Raw genomic sequence first — 20,156 nt, 5'->3', positions numbered from 1 at the left:
CGCTCTGCTCGGTTCGGTTTGTAAACGAGTCATGCAATGAGCAAAGGGTCACTCGGTTCGGTTCGACTCGAATACTTTTAATTTATTTTATAAATAATTATATATGAACAAATATATTAATATATAGACAACACACATAACTACAAGCATACAATTTAATAAACCCATTAAAAATTTCCTAATTTCGTCAATTTTACAGTTTTATTTGTTCATATCAAGTTTTCAGAATACTAGAAGTTTGTTTATATATTCATTACATCTCAGTTAAAATTTATTTCTAATAAAAATTTACAACCTATTACATGCTTATCTAAAAACTACTAATTTGTTTACAAAAATATATTATTTACAACCTTCAAACTAGTTTTTTTATTGATTTATTGAAATTTTATAGTAAAAAAATAAATAAATAATGCTCGAAAATCGCTCGATGTTCAATCGAAAAATGCTCGCTTCGATTTTGGCTCGGTTCGGTTCGATTATAAACGAGCCAAACAACAAGCAAGTCATCGTTCGGTTCGGTTCGGTTCGGTTCGGCTCGGCTGGTGATAGCCTATCAAAGACACAATTAACCCGGTCCATCTTGACGCTCCCAAATTACTAATTAAGCGATCGTTTGCAGCCGTCATGTCCCAAAATATCTGAATCAGTCTTAACAATAATATAATAATATTAATCCAACAAAAGAGGGCTTTGTTTCCCAGAGGATCTTGCTTATTTCTTTCTTCTTCAATGGACCCCGTAGTCGTTGACAAGATAATCGAACGGCTAATCGAAGTCCGATCCACTAAATCCGGGAAGCTGGTTCAACTATCCGAACCTGAAATCAAGCAGCTATGTGCCACCTCACGCGAAATCTTTATTAATCAACCCAATCTCCTTGAACTCCAAGCCCCTTTTAAAATTTGTGGTAAGCTCGTGAACGTTTGATAATGTGTTTGTTTACGTCCACTTATGTTGGCTAATGTTTGTTGGTCAAAGGGTTTTAATATTTTTTTATTATTACTTTTAGTCTTTAACAACCGTAGTAAAAATCCCGTCTAGGTGCTAATTAATCCCAGTGGGTACCCGATTAATTACTGTTTGATAAAGTCGGTCAAAATTGAAAATTTTATATATAAAATATATTTAAAAATTACGCGTATATTTCAATCCGATTGATCGCTAGTCCATACCCCACCGCTCGACTAGCGACTCGTGATTTCTACAACACTGGTTAACGACTTAAGGTATAGATTTAGGCAAAATTATTAACTATGAACGAAATATATATTTACAAGAATTTTATGTGATTAATTTATATGTAAATTAACATATGGTTATGAATGTTAAAAAAACACCAACAAAAACTTGGTAGTCGGACCGAACCATTGGAACCGAGCCACTGACCATTTTCTCGGTTAGCCAAATCAAATATAACTTTGTTTGTGTTCAGTTGTGTTCGTGAACCGTTCACGGGCAAGTTATTTTCTTAATGTACGAAAAGTCGAACACGAACAAGAAATTTCATTTGGTTAGGTGTATGCGAACCATTCGCTTGTCTGATAAAGGCTTAACGGACGAACATGAACAAGGCCTTGTTTGGTTTGGTTCATTACTTGGTATTCCGTTATCTTTGATTCATATATTCATAGCGGTATAAACTTGTGATTTTGTAGGGGATATTCATGGACAATATAGTGACTTATTAAGGTTATTCGAATACGGAGGCTATCCTCCGCAATCAAATTATCTGTTTCTGGGAGATTATGTAGACCGCGGTAAACAAAGCCTGGAAACAATATGTTTGTTACTCGCTTACAAAATCAAGTACCCGGAAAACTTTTTCCTCCTGAGAGGAAACCATGAATGCGCTTCAATAAACAGGATATACGGGTTTTATGACGAGTGCAAGCGTCGGTTCAATGTGAAGATATGGAAGGCGTTTACTGAATGTTTTAACTGTTTACCTGTTGCTGCTATTGTTGATGACAAGATCTTGTGTATGCACGGGGGGTTGTCGCCTGATCTTAATAATTTGGATCAGATTAGAAACTTGCCCCGGCCCACTGCTATCCCGGATACGGGCCTGCTTTGTGATTTGTTATGGTCGGATCCGAGTAAAGATGTTAAAGGATGGGGGATGAATGATCGAGGCGTTTCGTATACTTTCGGTGCTGATAAGGTTTCTGAGTTTTTGGCAAAACATGATTTGGATCTCGTCTGTCGTGCGCACCAGGTTAATATACTTGTTTATGCGCGTATGTATGTGTATGTATGTTTATGTGAGATTTTGTGTTATGTAGGTTGTGGAAGATGGTTATGAATTCTTTGCTGATAGGCAACTAGTGACTATATTCTCGGCTCCGAATTACTGTGGTGAATTTGATAATGCGGGTGCGATGATGAGTGTCGATGAAAATCTGTTGTGTTCGTTCCAGATTCTGAAACCGGTTGATAAGAAAAATAAGTTATTGATGTCTACAAAAATGTGATCATGGTGTTACTTTGGCTGCCTACCTTCCTAAGGTCAGATTAATTTTATTGTTTTGTTTAGCTTTATTGTTAAAATGATTTTTATTATGTGATAGAATACAAATATTTCTTACTGCTAAGCTAGGCAAACAAGGTGGGTTGGGCGGGCTTGGGTAACGGGTCATATGGGTTTGGGTCAATATGAGTTTTGAGTAAAACGAGTTTGGGTCAATATTGAATAAAATGAGTTCGGGTCAATATAAATTCTGAGTACAATGAGTTCGGGTGAAAACGGGCTTTTAAAAAAGTATCAATTTTGTTTGGAACATTTATAGTTTCTTTTACTTCAATCTAGTATAGATTGATTATGAAATGTTTTTTGGTCTGTAAATGAACGGAACGTTCTGTGATCAGTTCGACAAGAAGTTTGTATTTGTAATGGATTTCAACAAAAAAAGTTTGTTCATTTAAAAGGAGTTCGGGTCAATATATGTTCTGTGTAAAATAAGTTCGGCTCAAAACGAGGGCTTTTTAAAAAAGTATGAGTATAGTTCGGAAAGTTTATAGTTTTTTTTTCCTTCAAATCTAGTACAGATTGAGCATGAGATATTTTTTGGTCTGTAAATGAATGGAACGTTCGACGAGAAGTTTGTTTTTGTAATAAAGTAATGGATATCAACAAAAAAAAATGTTCATTTTAATGGAGTTTGGATCAATATACCTTCTGTGTAAAATGAGTTCGGGTCAAAATGGGCTTTTTAAAATAGTATCAGTGTAGTTTGGTGCGTTTATAGTTTTTTTTTACTTCAAATCTAGTATAGATTGAATATGAAATGTTTTTTAGTCTGTAAATGAACAGAACGTTCTGTGAACCGACAACATGCTTGTTTTTTTAACAAATTAATGGATATTAACAAAAAAAATTGTTTATTTAAATAAAAAGCATAAACGTATGCCCCATTCTGAACGTTTATTCATTTAAATTTATTTATTATTATTACTTATTAGTAATACTAATTGACCTATCATGCATCAACCTAGTTAAAATTTTAGAACCAGTACTTGGGTAGGCGACTAACGAACACACACACTTATTTTCTTCGTTTTTGCTGGTTCATTTGTGTTCGATCGTTTAGAATATAAACGAACGAGATCAACAAATCCGTTCATTGAAACTATTTCTATAAATGAAAATATTATTGTGTTGATTTGTTGGTATCAATTAAACATGTTTTTTTATGTTTTCCAGAGAAGAAAAGATAGGCTTTGGATGAGAGGGCACATTTTTTATTACTTGTACTGCTTAGAGGTGGTGATTATGGACTTGAATATGTGTATATATTTAGCTTGGTAAGTTTAGTATTCACAGTTCTGTTTTTTTTAGTACTACAACATGAATGAATGAATTCTGATGGATTGGATTTTACTTTCAACAAGTTATTGGTAATTTTCAAATGAACTTTCTCCGGTCACTTTTTAGCTGCAACTATTTTGCATGTCGTGTTAGATTTGTTAGACGTTGAGAAAGAAATTGGTCGATTACAGCATGCTAGATAGGGGTGTGCAAGAAACCGAAAAACCGATCCGAAACCGAAAAAACCAAAAAATCCAAACAAAAAAACCGATGCGAAACAAAAAGCCGACGGTTTGGTTTTATATTTTTGTAAAAACTGAATTAACGGTTTGGGTTTGTTTTTGGTTTTGCATGCAATAAAAACCGAAAAAACTGCACCGAATCGAATTTCTAGATTATTATTTTTAATTTTAAATAATTTATTAGAATTTAATAAATATGTAACTCAAATACTTTTATCTAAATGTTTAATAATCTATTAGTTAAGGATTAATAAAATTATTTATAACTAAATTTATTATTTTCGGCCAACTTTCTTTTTGGCCTAAAATTTTAAAGCTCAAATGGCAAAAATCGAAAAAACCGATACCGCACCGAAACCAAAATGAAAACCAAAAAATCGAAACCGAATGGTTTCAAAAATCCAAAAATCAAAGTTTTGGTTTTCGGTTTGGCCAAACCACACCACGCACACCCCTTAGATATGATCAGATTATGATTGGTCAACATTTAGTCAACTGATGTTGATGTTAAAGGAAGTTTATAAGTTTGGGCTAAATGTGACAAGTAACTAATAATTGGGGTTTGAAGACTGATGAATAGTTCAGGGACTATTTGTGTCGGTTTGAAATATCAGGTTGTTATTAGCCATTGACCACTGGTTTTGTGTTGTTAGCTAGAATAAAGGTTGCTATTTTGCAGCTTTGCTAGTAGTATAATAATGGATGGAAAACTTATGTTTATGGCCCGTATATTTTTTTTCACTGTATTGGTTTTTAAGTACAAATAAATTATTAAACACTTTGACTTGAATAGTATTGAACCGGTTTGAAACCGATTATGTAGAAACCAGTTTAGAATCGATTGAAATCGTAGGTTCGGAACCGGTTTGTAATTTTCTCCACAAAAACCAATTAACCGAACTGAAGCCGGCCAAATTCGGGCAAACACCGATCCAAACCCGAGCCGAAACCGATCATAACCTGGTAAAGAAACCGGTTTCAATCCGAACCGAAACCGATCAACAACCAAACCGAAACCGATCAAAACCTAAACCGAAACCGATCGTAACCTGGTAAAGAAACCGGTTTTAACCTGAACCGAAACCGATCAAAACCCGAACTGAAACCGATCGTAACCTGGTAAAATAACCGGTTTCAACCTAAACCGAAACTAATCATACGATTTTTAACTTATGTTAACCAAACCAAACCGGTTTTGAAATTTTAACTTCCTACATTTGACTAATTCCTTCGTTAGAAGTACCTCCATACCTACCTACAAACTTCATCATAAGCTCACCAAAATCCTTTCCTTGTCTTGTAACGTATGAAGCACTAGACTCAGTCTACAAGAACCGGCTCTACGGGTTGCTTTCGATTTGGCATTCTCCTCCCCTCTGGCCTTCGTGATTGGCTTCTTCTAAAATGATTTACCTTCTCAGTCAACTTCCTTTCCTAATATGTTATTTCCCCCAAAAAAGAAAAAAGAAAAAAAAACATCGGTTAAAAAATTAACCGGTTAACCGATTTGTGCACCTCTAGGGTGTAAAAATTTAGCGTGAATATAAACTTTAATTGGTTCAACCTAGACGTGCACAAAAAAAACCGGTTCCGGAACCTAACTGGTGGAACCGAACCGGAACCGGTTCCAGTTCCAACCCGGTTGGAACAATACCCGGTTTGGGTATTTTTGTACCCGAAAATCGTACCCGGTTCTCATATTTATATGTCAGTACCGGTTCCAAACCGGTTCCTACCCGGTTCTTAATTGGAACCGGTTTGGTTCGTACCCGGAATAACCGGTTCCGACGGGTTGTAGAGCCGGACGACTCTCCCACTTCCGTTTTTTTAGCTTCCATTCTTCTTTTCTCTCGACAATACTTATTCGTATGTTTTCGTAATGTCGAGTTGGACGCTGCTTTAAGAAACTTCGAGCAATATTTGCAACGTGCCAACTTATGTGAGTCGGTCATGAGACACAAATCGTAATGAACCCAAACATCGGGGCATCTTGTTGTTTCGATCACCATAACAACGTCATCATTGGTTGCCATTTGTTGTCGGTTTAAGGTTAATTGTGGTTTGGAGTGTGTTTTATAGTTTTGGGAGTGGTTTAACAAGTACACAAACAAACCTTGCTATTTATAGAAAGAAGATAACCTATTTATAGTTAAAAAACCGGTTCCAACGGTCAAAAACGGCTATATAGCCGTTGGAACCGGTTCCTAACGGCTATAATGTTTAAATTTCAAAAAAAACCGGTGGAACCGGTTTTTACGTAAAAACCGGTTCCGGTTCCAACCTACCCGGTTCCTAAAAGTTTGCATTTCTGGGCATCGGTTCGGGTCGGGAACCGAACCGGTTCCTGACTGGAATCGGTTTCATTTTCTACCCGGTGTGAAAAAAACCGGTTCCGAACCGGTTCGGGTTTTCAAGGTGAACCCGATTTGTGCACCTCTAGTTCAACCCGGGCTTGAGATTAGAGCCCATTTAGTGTTGTTAATAAAAATTATAAATAAAATAAAATAAGTAATAAAATGCCATATTGGGCCATTGGGCTACCTATTTATCATTAGCTGGGCTTCACAACAAACAACAATCTGTCTACTAAAATTTTCTTTTAAGGCACAAAGTAATCAACAACTTGTGACCAAAATCATGCGTAGTCATTAATCCATACCAAGCAATCAAGCATATGTTAGATAAGTACAATCATATTGACATATTGTGAATTTAAAAACTGATTAACGAATCCAACAACATGAACCTTAAACTACAGAATCAAGAACAAGAATTAGTCATAAGAACAAAAAATTAAAGCAATCCATTACTTATGATAACCGGTAACTCTTTCCCGTAAACGCCTTAAACCCTTCTTCCTTAATCTTCACAATGTCCTTATCATCAGCCACAGCCGTCAACGATAGCCCATCAAGCCGCCTCCCCAATCCAGTGAACGCCTTAAACCCTATCGCTTCTTTCACCTCCGGTTTAGCATCCTTCTTAATCTCCATCTCTTCTTTCTTTGCCAGTTTAGAAACCTTCTTACTCTTTGCATGATCTTCTTCCATTCGTCTCTTTTCGATCTTTTGATAATCCAACGGGGGCGCAAAGTCCACCTCACAATCGGTTTCAAACAATAAAATCGCACGTGACGGCCTCGTCTCCACAATATCAATCAAATACTTCTCATCCCCATGATGAACCACAGTAGTGTCACCGGTTGTAAGACAAACAAAATCCCTAAACGCTTTTTCGAGCAACGATTTTTGATCCGAAAGGGTGGTGAATTTGGTTGCATGTGGTTGTAATTTAATGTACTTGCCTTTAGGGAGGCTAGTGTTCTTAACATTCACAAGCTCACCTTCAGGCAACTGCATGTTGTTCATCATCCACGTGGGGAGTAACACGAAACCCTCGTCCGCGGTGAACTCCACAACGCCGCAGTGGGAGTGGTGGCCCCCGATGCGAAAGAGCATCGGGTAGGAGATGGAGAGGGCAGCGAGTTCGTTGAGGGCGGATGCGGGCATTATGATCTTGTTTCCAGGTTCGTGGTGGGATTTTGAGGCGTGGGAAAGCGGGTAGGCGGAGTAGTAGTGGTCGAAAGCGGTGGCGGAGGAAGAGAGGGTGTCCATGTTGTCGTCCCAATGATGCATGAAGAAGAAGAAGAAGTAGTGTGGTTAATTGGTTATGAATGAATTAAGACGTAGCATGGTTATGAAGGTTTGTGGGAATTGTTGGTGTGTATATACAGGGGGGTGAAACGTGGAGGACAAGGAAGGAAATAGATTTTAAAAATCTTTTTTTTTTTTGATATTTTTGAAACCTTTTTGTTAAATAAGAGAGATTTTTACATGTAAAAAAAAGGAAAAGGTAAAACTACAAACTATCAACAATAACAACTCTATGTAATGTTTGGGGAAATTTAAAAATTAAAAAATAATAAAGTTTGATCAATTTTTCTAAAAAGCAGACACTGAAATTTAGCCTTCAACCTCATAGACATTTGAATTGAGTCAATCAGGATTACCATGTACCCAAGACAGCTTTTCCAACGATGAAAATCATGAAAAGCGACCTCGGACCAATCGTCGCACACCCCTTATAAGATATGATCAGATTATGATTGGTCAACGTTTAGTCAACTGGTGTTGATGTTAAAGGAAGTTTATAAGTTTGGGCTAAATGTGACAAGTAACTAATAGTTGGGTTTGAAGACTGATGAATAGGTCAGGGACTATTTGTGTCGGTTTGAAATATCAGGTTGTTATTAGCCGTTAACCACTGGTTTTGTATTGTTAGCTTGAATAAAAGTTGCTATTTTGCTAGTATAAATAATGGATGTAATATGCTAGATTTGGAACACTTATGTTTATGGCACATATATATTTTTTTTCACTATATTGGTTATTAAGTAAAAATAAATTATTAAACACTTTGAATAATTAAAACGATGTATATTCTGTTACTAGTTGAAACGAATTCGACCGGTATTTTTTCGAACTGGTTTGGACGGTTTCACGGTTTCGAATCGAAACATGAACACCCCTAGGACCTATTACATTCAGGCTTAAGAGCATCTGCAATAACAAACTTCCACAAACTATCACATTAGTGGCACATCAAATTTTAAACTTTCTCATTCCCTACCCCACCCCCACCACGCGTACACACGTCGAAGGTTAAAAATAAAAACAAAGAAAAACCAACCGTATATTAATAATGAAGCAATCTTAGTTAACAACTTAATGGCTATATAACTATCAAATAGGCAATTTGGAGCTCCATACTCAAAATAAACAACTTGATAATTGCAGATACGAACAATCTTAACGAGAACGTAGCAGTTTTTAAGGGAATAAGCTAGCACTTGCGTGGAGCGAAAACAAGCTGCTTTGGCACATTCGGAATTCTGATACATTACATGAATCCCCCTGATCAACTTCTCGCAAATGACCACTTTTGAGGGCGTAAACGAACAACCGTTCCCCTCTGTTGGAGGACAATAATATGTCCCCATCTTTGTTCCAAAAACCCAAAACCCCCACAAAATACCGGGGCTTAATCAGACTAAGCTGATCAAAGCAACAATGCAACACCCATTCTTTTTCCTGCTTTAATATCCACATCTTGATATAAGCGAAGCCGATATATGTAAATCCAACTTCAATACCGTTTAAATCAACCAACTGTTCGAAGTCGTCGACATTCCCATTTGATTTGGGAGTGCCCATTAACCCGAAAATCTCTGTCTTCACATCAAACCACACTATTTTTGTTTTTTCTTCACAATCGAACGTCAACCAATGCAAACGTCCATGACCAAATACACCTTCACCATATATAATATAATCCGGGACTTGTGCTAACTTTCGCCACGAGCTCGTCCCCAAGGAATGAACCATAGCGCATGCCTTATTACATGAGGTTTTAGCGACAACAAACACCGTCTTTAAAGTGTTGGTGGAATCATCAAAACCAATCCCTGCTGCATTGCATGGACCGTCCAAGTCAAGGTCACAAGGTTTAATTCTGATTGCGAGGGGTGGCAAATCGTGACGCTGTTTACTAACAATATCAATAACCGCAAATCTATAGATGCCCGCCTTACACGGGTCCCGTTCGTAACAGACCAAGGTTAGCCCATTGCATGAATTACTAACAAGCAGATAGTCGTAGGACGGACCCTTATAACACAACTCCATAACGACTTCCTTTCGCACACCATGCGTGATTTGATCTTTTCATGACTTGGAGAACATTGGAACATGATTAGCGTAGGTTCTTCTTTCACATGAATGGTACGAAGGTAAGGATCGTTGATGCGTTTCAACCATAATTTGCATACACACCGGAAACGAGCTAAAGATTTGATGGGTGGTATTGATAATATTCCATATATCATATCCTCCATCTCCATCATTCAAAGCTTCGAAACTAGGGTTTAGCTGCAGATGATCGATACACAAACATGTTAGGGCTCGTAAAATATATATGTAAGCCCAATAACTTACCAATACAAATAATTAACGTAAATAAGTTAAATTGTTGTATTTATTATGTTTGTTGTTATACCTTATTTGTATAAGGAGTTATATATGAGAGTATATATTATTACTTAATTACTCATTTACTTGCCAACTTAAATGGCCGCATGTAACCTTTTCTTAAAAATATAACTATATAGTTTTAAAACAATGGTCACCCGACCCGAGAAAAGTTTAACTAAATCCAAACCTAGTAATTCGAGCTAGTTATTGGGTATGATTTTTGGGTTTCGGGTCGAATCCGGTCAAGGGTGTTCTTCGGGTTCGTTTTTCGGGTTTAGGGTTTTTTCGGGTCGGGTTCTTCGGGTTTCATGGTTTAAATCTTGACCCGAAACCCAACACAAATATCTCATGGGTTTTTAGGGTTCGGGTAATTCGGGTTCGAGTTTTTTCAGGTTGGGTTAATCGGGTTTCGAGTATCCTAGAAAACAAAAATAAAAATAAAAAACTACAATACTAAAACTAAAATAACATATTCTTCTTAATTTGCTTATAAAGCAAATAATCAAATAACAAACCAACATAACTTCAAAAGTGTAAAACTAGTTCGAGCCATAATCGTATTCAATCGGGCATGATTTGGTTGTTCGATTTCAATTGCTATTAGTAATGGAAAACATAAATTAATAATAAGCAATTGATCTATAATAGTTAAAATTACAATAGTTGATTAAAGCCAAATTTTGATGAAACTCGGGAACACAGCGTAATGGCTAAGACTTAGCCAATTATACCTAGAAATATATTTAATTTCAAAACTAAAAGTTTATTTAGGTTGGCCCGAAACTTATAAATCAAACCCGAGACCAACCCGAATTAATTCGGTTCGGGTTCGGGTCGGTCTTTTTTTGGGTTCGGGTTCGGGTACGGGTTTTTTTTGGTTGGGTTTCGGGTAAAAGTGACAGCCCTAATCCGGTCCGGGTTTCAAAACACATGCCATCCCTGAAAATCATTAAAAACTTTTGGGCCGAAGTTAGAGAAAAAAATTATGCCTCAAGTAAATTGGATTATTAATTATTATTTTTGTAGAGTATAAACATATACAGATTTATTCAATGTACAAAATAAAAAATAGGACTTATACATGTAATAACCATTCAGTCAAATCTCTAGTTGTATTAAGTTTTATTTCTCTCGTAGCAATCTAAAAACATGAAAAACAAATCAAATAACTACTGCTCTACCCATCTCGCATATCTAATCGTATGTCGTCTCAACCACAGTTGATAAACAACCATATGAAACGCGTCATGCGCCTTTGGTTCCGCGTTCCACACTAAATGTTGCGTCACTGCCACACCAGATTCCACCATACGCTCATACCGACTTTTCTCTATCCCATCCAACACCCGTTTCAGTCCCTCTGCACCGCCTGTGGGACCCACAAACACTGCAATCTCGGACCAGTTGATCACATCCATCAACGGCAGGTCCTGAATCGGATGGTTAGTAATCACCACTGGCACGCACCCTGAAGCCAACGCCTCCACCATCCACGTCATATCAGACCCGTACACAAACAAACAAAACCTACTGCTTTTAACGAATTTCTTCTTTTTGTTCGTCGGATCGAGTTCAACCTTGAAATCAGGATGATCTTTAATTTCTTTAATTAAAGTAGGATGATGACTTTCATCGGTCAATCTCATGTAACCTAAACGAAAAATAGTTAAGAATTATTTGTGTAAAGTATACTAACACTAACACGACACGAAAACATGACACGAACGTAACACAAAATCTGCGGGTTTGGTTTTGGAATAAACAGGTTCGGGGTTAGTTTCGGGTCGAACCGCAAACCCGTTTAACTAAGTGGGCCGAGTTCGGTTCAACCCAGCAGGTCCACGTGTTGACCCATTAGCCCATTTATACTCATTTTATTTTCTTACTTTTAAGTATTTTATGTAGTAAATTAAATTGGTTGAGTATCAAATTTGCTGTAAAAAAATATCAAATTTAAATAAAATGTGATTATCAAGCCCAAACTCGAGCCTTGTGTCGAAAGCTCGTAGCCTCGTCGAGCCTTAAAATAATATTAAGCTTTTTTTTTCTTTTTTAAATTTTACCTATTTTGAACTTCGATGTATTAATTTTCACACTGTATAGCCGAGCTTGAGCAAGGTTTGGCTTTATTTAGATTACTACGCGAGCTCAAGCCAAGTTTATACTCTTTTAAGTTTATCTAAATAAATAAAAAACAATAAAATACTAAATGAGCTGAGCTAGAGTTTTAGAAAAGTAGCTCGAAACAAGCTAAATTCGAGCTCTCATAACTCATAAGTCAAACAAGCCAAACTGGAACCTACTCGAGCTCAAGTTCGGCTCATTTGAACCATTAAATGGGTCGTGTTCAGGTTAACCCGTGAAACTTCGTACCAATTTTGAGTTCACGTACTCAACACGACTTTTTGGTCCACCCGAACACGACCCATTTAACACCCCTAACATTTTACATTTTCCATTAAAAAAAATCATGTAACCTAAATAAAACGGCGTATTCGTATCGGTATCGGTATCATTAACCGAGGATACTCCTTCAAACGAGTGAACCGGAGGCAGAGTCACATCCTTATGCGGAATAAACATTCCAGAAGCCGTGGGAAAACACGAGATCTGAATCGAATTCTTTTTTAATTCAACCACGTTCCGGTCAGCGGACGAGTCAACGCCGGCGGCTGACAAATAAAAATGATCAGCACCGAGCGTGCGGTTCCAGAAGGGGAAGGTGTTACGGATGGATTTGATGGCACGCGCGAGGGAGCGCGTGGAGGTGGAGGGAGGAAAGGGGAGGAAGAAGAGGTGCGCGTGGTTGGGGTCTTGGGTGGTGAAGTGGGAGGTGAGGAGAGAGGTGTGGAATTGGGACTCTTGGGGTGTGGTGGTGGGTGTGGTGGAGTAGGTGAAGATTTTGAAGGTGGAGAGCATGGTGTTGTAGTTGGAGAAGGTGGTTTTGGGTGACTGGTAGAGGGTGGTGCTGGTGACGGTGGTGGTGATGGTGAGGAAGGAGAGTATAATGATTGTAAAGGCAGCCATGGAAAAGAATAGGATTTTGGTGGGCAATGAGTTTGTGATGAAGGTTGTAGGTAGGTGTGGATGTAAGTTCAAATGTAGGAATTAGTCAAATGTAGGAAGTTAGACCCTTTGCTATGGGCGTGGAAGGGGGCGGCGAAGGGGCACGGATGGCATGGGATACCGTCGAGGGGCGCGGTTCGGGAGGCGCTTAAGGAGGTGTCCGACTTCACAACCACCGGCGCCTTTGTACCGAATTTATGGGCCCTCATTTTTCTCTCTCTCTCTCTTTCATATATATATATATTGGGGTGCTCAATGGGTTTTAAACAACAGCGAGACGTCATAGAGAGAGGCTTCGAAACCTCGTTTTCTACGTGACGATTACGTGGCATTGTGGAGGGGCTTCGATTCCCCCACCATAGACAAAAGCCTTAGGGATAGAGGTGCACAAACCAGTTTAAATCTTAAAACTGGATTGGTTTGGTTAACAAAAGTTAAAAATCAGTTTCGGTTTATGTTCGGGTTGAAACCGGTTTCTTAACCAGATTACGATCGGTTTTAGTTCGGGTTTTGATCAGTTTTTGCCTGATTTTGGCCGACTTCGGTTCAATTAACCGGTTTTGGTTGAGAAAATTACAAACGGGTTCTGAACATACGGTTTCAATCGATTCCAAACAGGTTTCTACATAATCGGTTTCAAACTGGTTCAGTTTTGGTTCGATTTTCCTGTCAGTTCAGTTAACCGGTTTATTTGTTCACCTCTAGTTAGTGCATTGTTCTTGGCAATATTAGCGGATTTTGGATTTTAATAATCTCTATTTTAATTAATTGATCGGTGTTAAGCTTAACTTAAAAAATATTTTCTGACAAACTACTTTCAACCTATGTCATTTGGCAATCGCGTGCTAACTGAAAAGTAATCTCGTTAGTTTTATTGTGAAATGATGAATACATAAAAGATCACTAGTAGAAAATAGGTTGAAAATTGAGACGGTTGTTTATCAAGTTTGGTTTATCGTCAACCAATGGGCCAATAATATTAAAATCCAATCTCTCTATTATTATATTGGCTATTTTGTTGTTGTTGGTATACATGTCTCCGTATATACATACACGACGTGTAACTCCTTTGTGATGTAGTTGGAGAAGGTGGTTTTGGGTGAGAGGTAGAGGGATGGTGAGGAAGGAGAATATGATGATAATGTTAATGGGAAAGGTAGCCTTGGGTGGTGGGATTGGGAAGGAGTGAGTTTATGATGAAATTTGGAGGTAGGTGTGGAGGTAACTTCAAATGAACGAAATGGTCAAATGTAGGAGGTTATATTATTCTTGATGGATTGTTCTTATTAACATTGTATTGGTTGTTTTATTCTTTGTTTATTGTACATGCATTACTTTATTATGATAAAAACAATTTTAAAGTAACCAACTTATTGTAAGATATTGATATTTTTGCCACTTCAAAGTTCAAATCGTACGGAGGTGGAGGTAAAACAAGAAAAACCTAAATTAGTAATTACCCAAAATTTTTACCAGTCGTATGAAGACAAGTCAGAACTACTCAAAAGCTAACCAAATGAATCCAAATTGATGAGAGTAGTGTTCTATTTATACCCAAATGCTTCAACCAATCACATATTATTAAATTACAGACACAATTATTTTTCAAATTTGGTTTGTAAAACCAGTTTCACCTACTCGGAAAAGGAAAAGAAGGGATGGCGCCAGTGTTTCCAAAATACCCGGGTACCCAAGAGCACCCCTACCTTCCATACGTTATGAATTATCTTTTGAGCCATTTATGAATGAAAAAGGTACTATATCACAACTCATGTTTACAATGATTACAATTTATAAAGAGTGAATTGTTGAAGCACATGTTTGAGATTAGTGAAAACCAATCAAAATTCAATTAATAAAAAATGGTGGGACTATTATTGAGTTGTTACTTGTTGGCCCTTAGACTAGTTCTATTATTGTTGGCTTTGACACACATGAGAGCACTACTAGTGGATGTTTTTTGTGTGCCAATTTGCCATAAGTCACGCTCGATTTCATATGGAATTTGTCACCATAATTATCAGCTTTTTGGGCTGATGTGGACTACATGTAATACTTGTTTTCCAATAGAGAAAGACATTGGGGAAATATATCGGAAATAATCACTTAAATATGAATTTATACGTTTTCAAAACAAGTTGGTACAAACACTTTGTATATTAGCTCGGGTCTTTTTCAACCATTACATCATTCTTTCCACAAACAGATATTCAATTCAAGTCATATAATGCTACCAAAGTTTCAATATATTGTTGGTACCAATCTTCAAATCATTATGTAATGCCGTTAGCATATGAACTATTAATGTAGTATTAATAGCATATTGCTGAAAGATTAAGGGTGAATATGTAATTGTAATGAGTTTGTTAGCAAAATGTTATGCAATGTTGGGTTGTTTTTATTGAAAAACCACGTTTTTAAAACACGTATTAAGTATAGAGGAACATGTAATTGCAATGAGTTTGTTAGCAAAATGTTATGCAATGTTGGGTTGTTTTTATTGAAAAGCCACGCTTTTAAAACACGTATTAAGTATAGTCACGGTATAAAACTAGTCCTAGATTTTTCAATTTAAAGAAATCTTGTTATACTATCCAAAAATCTCTCTTTTTAATCAAATCCATAAAATTATTTACACAATATAAAACGAAAAACATGTATTATCTTTCTCCCATAAACTTGATCCATACTCAATCGTCCCATACTAGTTTCTTTATTTTTTCAAGATCTGCAAGTACTAATTTCTTTATTTTTTTATCTTTAAGCTTTAATTTCAGGTCGCCTACTAAGTGTTTGATAAAATGCCTATGTGAAGTTTATATCAAGATCTGTAATTGTTACATTTCTTACTAGTTTATGAGTTAATTGGGGTCTTCGTTTCGATACACGGGTTTGAGAGTTCAATCAGTTTTGCTCTTGTTGTGACGAAATTGGTAGTTTTTTCGTTGATTTTAGGGTTGCAGTTTTGTGATTTGGGGATATTTGAAACTTGGATCATGGTACTATTTCAAATTTGGATTGGAAATGATAATATGCAGCTTGGATTAGAAACGATGGTATGCAGTTTATGCAGCTTTGGTTGGAAATTAGTGATTTGATCAACTTAGGTTTTAATTGGATTATTATTATTATTGATATAATTGAATTATAATTATTATTTTAATTGAAAAAAGAGGAAAGCAAATTGGTAACCATTTTCATTTTCTTGATATTATGGAAAAGAGTGGGGTTGAGAGGGCTATGATGTGACGCTGACGTGACAGTGTAAAAGAAGAAGCAAAAAGACATCCATACCTGATAGTCTCCAACCCTAATAAGAAAAAAAATTATCGTACGAAGATAAACATTCAAAAATAGACCATGAAATTTAGCCTCCAACCCCATAGATATTCAAATTAAGCCAAGCAGAATTTGCCGCGTATATTAAGACAACTAAAAATATGAAAGACAGCTAAACCTTAGGCGTCATTCTTTGAATCTGAAAATCATGAAGAATAACTTCATACCAATAAAAAACTGCTAGTGTCTAAAGCCGGCTAAATTTAACCAACAAGTCTAGTCGTCTCGTTGTAGGCTAAAAAACGGACGACAGCTTAGACAACGTCTCCATTTTAGCCGCTAAAAAAGGAGAATGCAGCTAAGACTTGTGGACTCAATTTAGGCAGTCTGGACACATAGTTTTTCGATTGGTCTGAGGTCACTTTTCATGATTTTCATCGCTGAAAAAGTGGCGGCTAAGCCCTTCCATATTTTTAGCCATTTTGGATACATGGTGAATGTCTGTTGTTTTAAAAGAATTGACCAAATTATTTTTTAAATTTCCCTAAACATTAAATACACAGGAGTTGTTATTGTTGATAGTTTGTAGTTTTACCTTTTCCTTTTTTTTTACATGTAAAAATCTCTCTTATTTAACAAAAAGGTTTCAAAAATATCAAAAAAAAAAAAGATTTTTAAAATCTATTTCCTTGCTTGTCCTCCACGTTTCACCCCCCTGTATATACACACCAACAATTCCCACAAACCTTCATAACCACGCTACGTCTTAATTCATTCATAACCAATTAACCACACTACTTCTTCTTCTTCTTCTTCATGCATCATTGGGACGACAACATGGACACCCTCTCTTCCTCCGCCACCGCTTTCGACCACTACTACTCCGCCTACCCGCTTTCCCACGCCTCAAAATCCCACCACGAACCTGGAAACAAGATCATAATGCCCGCATCCGCCCTCAACGAACTCGCTGCCCTCTCCATCTCCTACCCGATGCTCTTTCGCATCGGGGGCCACCACTCCCACTGCGGCGTTGTGGAGTTCACCGCGGACGAGGGTTTCGTGTTACTCCCCACGTGGATGATGAACAACATGCACTTGCATGAAGGTGAGCTTGTGAATGTTAAGAACACTAGCCTCCCTAAAGGCAAGTACATTAAATTACAACCACATGCAACCAAATTCACCACCCTTTTGGATCAAAAATCGTTGCTCGAAAAAGCGTTTAGGGATTTTGTTTGTCTTACAACCGGTGACACTATTGTGGTTCATCATGGGGATGAGAAGTATTTGATTGATATTGTGGAGACGAGGCCGTCACGTGCGATTTTATTGTTTGAAACCGATTGTGAGGTGGACTTTGCGCCCCCGTTGGATTATCAAAAGATCGAAAAGAGACGAATGGAAGAAGATCATGCAAAGAGTAAGAAGGTTTCTAAACTGGCAAAGAAAGAAGAGATGGAGATTAAGAAGGATGCTAAACCGGAGGTGAAAGAAGCGATAGGGTTTAAGGCGTTCACTGGATTGGGGAGGCGGCTTGATGGGCTATCGTTGACGGCTGTGGCTGATGATAAGGACATTGTGAAGATTAAGGAAGAAGGGTTTAAGGCGTTTACGGGAAAGAGTTACCGGTTATCATAAGTAATGGATTGCTTTAATTTTTTGTTCTTATGACTAATTCTTGTTCTTGATTCTGTAGTTTAAGGTTCATGTTGTTGGATTCGTTAATCAGTTTTTAAATTCACAATATGTCAATATGATTGTACTTATCTAACATATGCTTGATTGCTTGGTATGGATTAATGACTACGCATGATTTTGGTCACAAGTTGTTGATTACTTTGTGCCTTAAAAGAAAATTTTAGTAGACAGATTGTTGTTTGTTGTGAAGCCCAGCTAATGATAAATAGGTAGCCCAATGGCCCAACATGGCATTTTATTACTTAGTAGCTTTTCTCTCTCGTATTACGGAGTTGTTATATATTATTCGTTTTTAATATTTATATATTTTTTTGGATTTTAATTTTATTTATCGTAAGAAAGTTAATAATATACCTAGGATTTGATGATGAAAATGTTTCACAAATTACATATATGTTTAAAATGCAAAGTCGGTGCCTCTCATAGAAGTTACTGTAGCATTTCTGAACAACTTTTAAAGCACCATGTACACTATACTGAAGCACTGTTTTCTTTGATACGTGGTCCTCACACGTGTTACATAAGTAACTCACCGGCTTATTTCACCGTCTTGAATGCCTCCCTATCATTTTCGATGCCGTCAGGGTCTCTCTCTCTACCTCATTGTTTGCGCTGCCGGGTTCCGGTTATGTCGTAATTGGCTTTTGTGAACGGCTTCTTCAGGTTTATTACGTCGATCTGTTTATCTAGGGTTTTCATATAACTCTTTTATGGCTTTATGCCACTGTTAGTTTGCTTTATTATACTTTACTCATCAATATTTGTGGAACTGATGTTGTTTTTTACATTTTGCAGATCTGCAGGCACTGTTTCTGGTCTTCCGTGGCACATGAAAGTAAGTTTTTTGTTACGAATTTTGTTTAATTTGTAGCTGTAAATTAGGGTCTTCGTGGATTACTGTTGGAATTTAGGGATTTAGGGTTTAATTGTAATGTTGTTTGGTAAATTATATTAATCTGAAAGTGCAGGTTTCGATTCCGAACCTTTGGGGTTGATGGAGTCGTAGTGACAGTTGGCTTTTGTGATTGCCGACTATGATGGTGGCACTCGGTTGTTGTGGTTGTCAGTTGTGACCTGCCATTGACTGGGTTGTGATTGTGACTCGGTGTTATTGTCGGCATTGTTGTTGCCGACTATAATGATCATGCATGTGAGCCTACGATGATGGTCGTCAATCGTTGTTGTACGCCGTCAAGGCGGCGATGATGATAAAAAAAGAAAAAGAAATTGAAGACAAAATCAATTCAGAGTCATTTGTTCCCAATCGAGCGTGTTAAACATTCTTCGAGGTAATCAACTGTCACACCCCGGCTCAGGGCCTGGGCGTGTGACTCGTAAGTTGGTACCTGTTTTGTAAATACATCAGAGTTAAAGGTTGTAAAGCGGAAGACTTTTAATAAAATATTATTATATTCAAATCACGGGGTTTAAAACACCCGTTAAGTTATACAAAAGTGTTTGGATATTAAAACCATGACTTACATTATTTTAAATATTAAAACATCCTTTGAGCAATCAGATCGTCAAACGGCTATCCTCTGTCTCCAAACACCTATTCTCCATTACATGTAAAACAGTTATAAAAATACGTCAGCAACACATGCTGGTGAACACGCTGACACAAAACATTTAAGTTACTCAGTTATCCCCTCGGGTATCTTGTGACCCGGCCCATCGTGGCTTAGGAAACAACCAAGTTAAGTATACTATTATAAACCTCCAGTTATACTTGAAACGTCTCAACGATACCGCAGCGTCGAGGTCTTGGCAACTATTCAATATACACGAGATAATCCCCTCTCGGACATTACTTGGGTCCGGCCCAACGTGGCGGAGGCATTAGCAAGTGTGGTGCAATGTGCCCACCGTCTGCCCATATATGTAAGGATCCAGATAAACGTATACAATAGCCTGAGGGCCAGTATTACTTTTGTTTATAAAGTTTTAGGGATATAATCCCATGCAAACATTCAAGATTTTGTTTTATAAAAAGTTGGACGTGTTCACCTTTCTTCTTGGTTGGTGTTTCTC

General features: G+C 37.3%; 5 protein-coding genes across 5 annotated transcripts; 2 read left to right on the top strand and 3 right to left on the bottom strand.

Moving 5' to 3' along the window:
• The first annotated feature begins 716 nt into the window (after positions 1-716).
• Positions 717-3,913, top strand: LOC143560337 (serine/threonine-protein phosphatase PP1 isozyme 3-like). Its single transcript, XM_077048659.1, has 4 exons — positions 717-910; positions 1,659-2,218; positions 2,286-2,508; positions 3,704-3,913. The coding sequence occupies exons 1-3, from the start codon at positions 733-735 to the stop codon at positions 2,472-2,474; spliced, it is 927 nt and encodes a 308-aa protein (XP_076904774.1). The 5' UTR covers positions 717-732; the 3' UTR covers positions 2,475-2,508; positions 3,704-3,913.
• A 2,947-nt stretch (positions 3,914-6,860) lies between these two features.
• Positions 6,861-7,664, bottom strand: LOC143560350 (uncharacterized). The gene has a single exon (XM_077048668.1). The coding sequence runs from the start codon at positions 7,662-7,664 to the stop codon at positions 6,861-6,863; it is 804 nt and encodes a 267-aa protein (XP_076904783.1).
• A 1,215-nt stretch (positions 7,665-8,879) lies between these two features.
• Positions 8,880-9,734, bottom strand: LOC143560349 (F-box/kelch-repeat protein At3g23880-like). Its single transcript, XM_077048667.1, has one exon. The coding sequence runs from the start codon at positions 9,732-9,734 to the stop codon at positions 8,880-8,882; it is 855 nt and encodes a 284-aa protein (XP_076904782.1).
• Positions 9,735-11,223: 1,489 nt separating this feature from the next.
• Positions 11,224-13,106, bottom strand: LOC143560326 (putative glycosyltransferase At3g07620). The gene is made up of 2 exons (XM_077048650.1): positions 12,557-13,106; positions 11,224-11,730 (listed from the first exon to the last, which is right to left on the bottom strand). The coding sequence occupies exons 1-2, from the start codon at positions 13,104-13,106 to the stop codon at positions 11,249-11,251; spliced, it is 1,032 nt and encodes a 343-aa protein (XP_076904765.1). The 3' UTR covers positions 11,224-11,248.
• Positions 13,107-17,261: 4,155 nt separating this feature from the next.
• Positions 17,262-18,065, top strand: LOC143560348 (uncharacterized). Its single transcript, XM_077048665.1, has one exon. The coding sequence runs from the start codon at positions 17,262-17,264 to the stop codon at positions 18,063-18,065; it is 804 nt and encodes a 267-aa protein (XP_076904780.1).
• Positions 18,066-20,156: the final 2,091 nt, after the last annotated feature.

This window comes from Bidens hawaiensis, unplaced genomic scaffold, assembly GCF_021521415.1.
Source record: "Bidens hawaiensis isolate Kalapana, Puna unplaced genomic scaffold, B.hawaiensis_p1.1 tig00020325_1, whole genome shotgun sequence".
Lineage (NCBI taxonomy): Eukaryota > Viridiplantae > Streptophyta > Magnoliopsida > Asterales > Asteraceae > Bidens > Bidens hawaiensis.
This window is presented reverse-complemented; position numbering and strand designations above follow the sequence as displayed.